Raw genomic sequence first — 6,000 nt, 5'->3', positions numbered from 1 at the left:
TCTGAAATATAAGGAGGCTAAGCAACCTGTCCAAGATAATGATGCTAACTAAAGTAGCAAGGATTAAATCCAGGCGTCTTGGCACTAGAGTCCCCATTCCTAACACTACACCAGAATAAGTGGGTCGGGCACACAATCTTAAAGCAGGTCATGCTTGAGCATTGAAGCGTGTGAAACGACCATTCTTATCGGTGGCTTAAGACCTGGTTTTGAGACCAGTTTCTCCAGCCTTAAGGTGGAGAGAGTACTGAAACTAGGAGTTTGGTGTAGAGTGAGATAATGAATGTGAAAGTGAATTTCAAACTACGTAGGTAACTCCACCTACCAGCGTTTAGGAAAGCGAACCTGTAATCTGAAATTTACGATTGCCCACAGCTAGTAGAGCCCGAGTGAGGCTCCGCCCCCAGTCGGGGGAAGGTGGGGCAGGCAGGCCTTTGCGCATGCGGAGGCCGCTGCCCGCGCCCACCTCTGACCCCAGCGAGAGTAGCTGCTGTTTCTGAGAGGACGATTCGTAAGCCTGAGTCCGGCGCGGTTAACCATTCTTCTCCCTTCTGCCCAGTCCTTCGGTGCTCGAGCGACGCCCGGAGCTCGGTCGGTTCTGAGCAGCTTGTCTGGCTTTCTACAGAGGATCCGGCTGCTGGCTCCATAGGTGGCTGTCGAAAGTGCCGGCCGCGCGCCGGCGCCGGCAGCAGCCGGGTGGGAAGGCTCAAGATGGCGTGCCTGTTGGAGACCCCAATCCGCATGAGTGTCCTCTCGGTGAGTGACCCGCCCGGTGCTGGGCAACTTGGGCTCTGCCCACAGCATTACCCCGGCGCCGTGAGCTTCCCGAGCACCACCCCCTGCGGTGGCCTTAGGTGGGATGCACGCGAACCAGGCCGAGCTCGAAGCGTCTCCCACTGTCGAGCTCCCACCGGTGCGGATTCCCAGGAGGGCGTCCGGCAGGCGGGGAGGTCGGGCTCTCGGCAGCCGGCCCATGGGCGCGGCTTGGGCTTGGCCGAGCGTTTCCCCTGCCTCCCTCTCTGCACGGTTGCTTCTCCAGACCGAGCTCTCTGCCTGCGGAGGTTCAGGGCAGGCCTGGGACCGACCGTCCACTCCACTCTCCCGGGCTGTGGCTAGAAGAGGTGCTAGCTCTTCAGCTGCCACAGCACAGAGCTGCCAGGCTAGGGCTGTGTGTCTTCTGTCACGTCCCTCCACCCAAGCACCTGCCGGAGCCGCTTGCTTCTTGGCATTGGTGATTTTCATATCAGCTGCAACTCTTGCTATTGTGTGTGGTTATTTAAACCCCTTTGCTCTGTTCGGCTCCTGAGGTCGCGGCTCTGAGACTAGAGAAACTATGTTTCTATTGCCCGGTGTTCATTTTTTCTTTCGGGAGCACAAAATGTTTTAGAGGGAGGGACCAAAAATGGGGAATAAAAAAGATTAGGTTTCCCCATTGTCGAAAGAAGGCAATGGTCATACCATTTCTTTTCTTCTTAAATTAAAAAACAACAAACCAAGAAGACATTCACCTTCCACTGTATTGTCCTTAAAAGAACAGGACCAGCAATGAAATGAACAAGAATGAAAGTTGCTGGGGATAACTTTGGAGGGTTTTACATGTATTTTAGCTGTTGGACTCCATGTAGAATTTACCAGTGATTCATTTGTTGTCGGAAATAAGAAGTATCCAGGCAAAGAATGATTGATCATCTTTTAGACTTGTTGAGACTTATTGAGATGGTAGTTGGATTCAGGTGACTTGTTAAGATTTCTACAGTCTTGCAACTCCAACCGGTTTCTTTTCTCTGACCTCTTACACAAACACACTCACGTGTCCAAAGGCACCTAGTACATCACTTCATTCAGGATTAGAGCCATTCGATAGGCTGCTACCTAGAAAAGACTTAAGTTACAATGTAGTGCAAAATGTAATGGGGGGGGGGTGCAGCGCAGTCAACAAATCTATCCTGTATTCACTTTACTAAACTATTTACTTAAACTGCAACTAGAGAAGTACTGTTCACTTAGTTACTGAGCACATTAGCCACCTATATTCCACTTATGATGTCCATGAATGTTTTGTAGAACAGACCAATGACTTCTCTCATTGTATTAAAAGACAAAAAGCAAAAAGGGTGTATCCTAAAGGTTCAATTCCCCTTTGATTATGTCATCCCGATTGCAGTTATCCTTTAGTTCATATATAAAACTTTTGGCTGTCTGTCCGTGTCTGTGCCCCCCCCCCCCCCACGAGTGATTGAATTCAGCCTCTTGAGCACACTTGGTAAAGTGCTGTTCCAGAATACAGCCCTGGCTCCACCTGTGGCCTCTTTACTTTTTGTACATTATCACCTTGAATAGTGTATATAAATCAAAAACTTCTGGAAGAATATTTTCCATTTTGAGTTAGAATTTGCTTTAGCCCTTGTCTCAGTTGGGAGTATAAACTAGATCTAAAGTCTAGTTTTCCAATTCTTTGGTCTTAGGGCCTTAGGAAGGTGGAGCTTTGGATAAATGCTTTAGAATGTCTGAACCTACTCATCTTACAGGTTAAAGGAAAGGCTTTACTTTTCAAATAGCTAACTAAAGCGCCACTTTAATATTAATTATTAATTAGAAGTTATTGGGGTTGAAGAAATGACTCAGTGGGTAAATTCCTTGCTTCACAAGCATGAGGACTTGAGTTAGGACCCCCAACACCTACATAAAAGGCCACATATGGCAGTGCATGTCTGTAATGTCAGTCCTGGGAGGCAGATCCTGGAGGCTTCCTGGCCAGTTGGTCTAGTCACAGCAGGGAGCTAGCTTCAGGTTTAGTGAGAGGCCCTGTCTCAAAAAGTAAGATAGAGGCCGGGCGGTGGTGGCACACGCCTTTAATCCCAGCACTCCGGAGGCGGAGCCAGGCGGATCTCTGTGAGTTCAAGGCCAGCCTGGGCTACCAAGTGAGTTCCAGGAAAAGGCGCAAAGCTACACAGAGAAACCCTGTCTCGAAAAACCAAAATAAATAAATAAATAAATAAATAAATAAAAATAAGTAAGATAGAAACAGGGGAAGATATCAGATGTTGACCTCTGACCCCCCCCAACACGGGTGAATCCCTTTAATAAGGTACTTACTGTATACCAGTGAAGTCCAAAGCCCTGTGTTGTGTACTTTAGCAAATGCAAGGGTATCAGAAATGCATCTGATCTGAGTCCTGATGGCTTTAGAGTGTGATAACTGTAAGTTGACTAATGGGAAGTCAGATTGTTTTCAATGATTTCCATCTATAGTCCATTATACCTTCTTCCTGAGAGACCTCAATTGCATGCTTAACCTTAACTGCTCAATCCACACATCTGCATTATCATCTTGACTTTCCACCTACATCTAGTTTCAAATCTTTGTGTGGATGTCATCCGTAACATCTAACAAAACATGTTCTTTTTTCTGAGACGACTTAGTCATGACTTCCCAGTTTGATATTGTCTTTCACTAATCATTCTGTTAAACTTCCTTGAATCATCTTTGTCTCTTCTTCCACTCATACTTCTATTTTTTATTAGTGTTGCTCACATCTTTCTGAATGATGGCCCTCATTCAGGACAGTATTTCTTTGTGTATTCACTATTACAGTGTCCTTAATTATTATTATTATTAATTGTTATATTTATTGTGTGTCTGTATCTGAGTGTATGTGGTGAGGTGCATGTGTGCTACTAAGTGTATATGGAAGTCAGAGACGACTTGAGGGGGTTAGTTCTCTACTTTCACCATGAGTTTCAGGGGATCAGTTTCAGATTATCAGGCTTGGTGGTGTTATTCTGCCAGCCTTTGGTTATTTTTTTAAGATGGCTGTCTTGTAGTATTGCTGGTCTTGAACTCATAGGCTTAATTGGTCCTCCTGCCTCAGCCTCTTGGGTAGCTGAACTACAGATGTACTGTTGCATCCTGCTTTAGTTATTTTTCCTGCCTCAGTTCAAGTCCATTTCTGCATGGATTTTGTAAAGAACATTTTGGAGGACCACTCCTCAATTTGAATTCTTCAGTGGGCTTTGAGTTTGGAAGAGTTGATGTTCATACATAATTTTGAACTTCAACATTGTTTATCTTTCATAGGAACCATCCATTCCATATAAGTGGATTTCTTAGGTTGAAGTTCATCATTAATTCTTCCAAATTTCATTAGCATTGTCTACTCATTCGTATGTAATTGAAGCTTTGTATACATTTTTATTGTTGTTGTGTGCTTTTTTTCTTATTTATTTTGAGACACAGTCTTATTGTAAAACTTAGACTGGCCTTGAATTTAAGGTCCTTTTGTTGGGGCTGGAGAGATGGCTCAGCCATTGAGAGTACTTCTTGTCCTTACAGAGGACACAGGTTCGATTCCCAGCACCCACATGGCAACTCATAGCTCCAATTCCAAGGGATCCGACACCATCTTCTGACTGACTTGTGGACACCAGGCATGCACATGGTGCATGGACATACATGCAAGCAAAATACACACACATAAAATAAACACCTTAAAACAACAACATTGTTTTGCCTCGGCCTCCAAAAGTACTGTATAGATTGTTTCTTGTAGTGTGTTTTGAGCTTCTGACATTTGCCAAGTATGGCATTGAGTTAGAGAAAGCAGTGGTGAGCTACACAACCTGTGTGTGTTCTTTGGAGATTTTAGTCCAATAACAACACAGAATCATGGAATGTTTTCCTAAAGACGTTGAGCTGAGAGTTCAGAAATGAGTTAGAACTAACTAGGAAAAGAAGACAGAAGAGCATAGCAAGCAATAGCTCTCTTTAATAATTACTATGCAGTAATTTTTGTAAAGAGTAAATTAATTCAGAGATAAGTGCTTAGCCTTTTCCCCTTAATCCCATTATTAGAGCATTTTTTATATATATACAAGGTATTTAATAAATGCTTAATTGAACTGTTGGAGGAGGTGGACAGACTCAGCTCTCTTTTTACTGTACCATGGCCATTCCTGTTTAACCTAACCCCTTCAACATATTACCCATGTTTTGTAGACTTTTTAATTGTTGTTGTTGTTGTTGTTATTGTTTTGTTTGTTTTTTGAGACAGGGATTCTCTGTGTAGCCCTGGCTGTCCTGGAACTCACTCTATAGACCAGACTGGCCTTGGACTCAGAGGTCCCCCTACTTCTGCCTCCTGAGTCCTGGAATTAAATGTGTGGGCCACCACTGCTCTGCCCTAAATTGTTTTGTATTTTTTGTATTTATTTTTATTTTTGAAATAAGTATAGGTTCACTGGAAGTTGCAGAGAGGTCATGTATGTAACTAACTCTTGTTTACCTCATTGGTTACATTTTACATAATTACGGAACCAGGAAATTGATAGAGGTATGTGGATATTTTTGTATCATTTTTAAACTGCTGTTAGGATACAAAAGTATCCATCACCATGAGGATTTCCTTCATCCTACATCTTTAAAGTCACTCCAGACCCCATCCTTAATTTCTGGTGGCAACTACTTATCTTTTTTCCCCTCAATAATTTTGTAAGTTTTCTGCATTGTTACATGAATGGAAACTTACAGAATGTGACCTATTGGGATGGGCTTTTGTCACCCAGACTTTGGAGAGTCATCCAAATTATTGCATGTATCTATATGCAATCTATATTGCAAGTCTTCTTGCCAAATAGTGTCCTGTGAGTGGTTGTCCAAGCATTTGTTTATAATCAGTCATCTATTGAACATTCTTGTTCCTAGCTTTTGGTTATTATAACCAACTGTGAACAGTCACTGACTGACAGGTTCTTTATGTAGATATGATTGAAAGAAATGCCTAGAAGTGTAGTTACTAAAAGTATCATTTTACATGTGATAACTGTGTGTTGTTTTTGTCAAGAAACTGATAAACTTTTCAGATTACCATTTTATATTCCTATCAGTAATGTATGAGAGATTCAGTTTCTCTCAGTCCTTATCAACATTATTGTTAGTTTTCATTTTAGTTTCCCTAATAGCTGTGGACTGATACTGTATCATGCTCTTAATTTGTGCTTATT

The 6,000-nt window shown here is 42.9% G+C and overlaps 1 protein-coding gene across 4 annotated transcripts in view; it reads left to right on the top strand.

Moving 5' to 3' along the window:
• Positions 1–440: 440 nt before the first annotated feature.
• Armc8 (armadillo repeat containing 8) overlaps positions 441–6,000 on the top strand; it is a 97,682-nt gene continuing 92,122 nt past the window's right edge. For 2 of the 4 annotated variants that reach the window (XM_052717941.1, XM_052717933.1), the window contains exon 1: positions 442–756. In XM_052717941.1, coding sequence (XP_052573901.1) covers positions 712–756 — 45 coding nt within the window. In that variant the 5' untranslated portion in view covers positions 442–711. Of the gene's footprint in view, positions 757–6,000 lie in introns of all 4 variants that reach the window. The other 2 variants (XM_052717950.1, XM_052717958.1) reach the window with 2 other exon arrangements.

This window comes from Peromyscus californicus, unplaced genomic scaffold (assembly GCF_007827085.1).
Source record: "Peromyscus californicus insignis strain IS unplaced genomic scaffold, ASM782708v3 Scaffold_11__1_contigs__length_118956290, whole genome shotgun sequence".
In the NCBI taxonomy this organism is placed as follows: Eukaryota; Metazoa; Chordata; class Mammalia; order Rodentia; family Cricetidae; genus Peromyscus; species Peromyscus californicus.
This window is presented reverse-complemented; position numbering and strand designations above follow the sequence as displayed.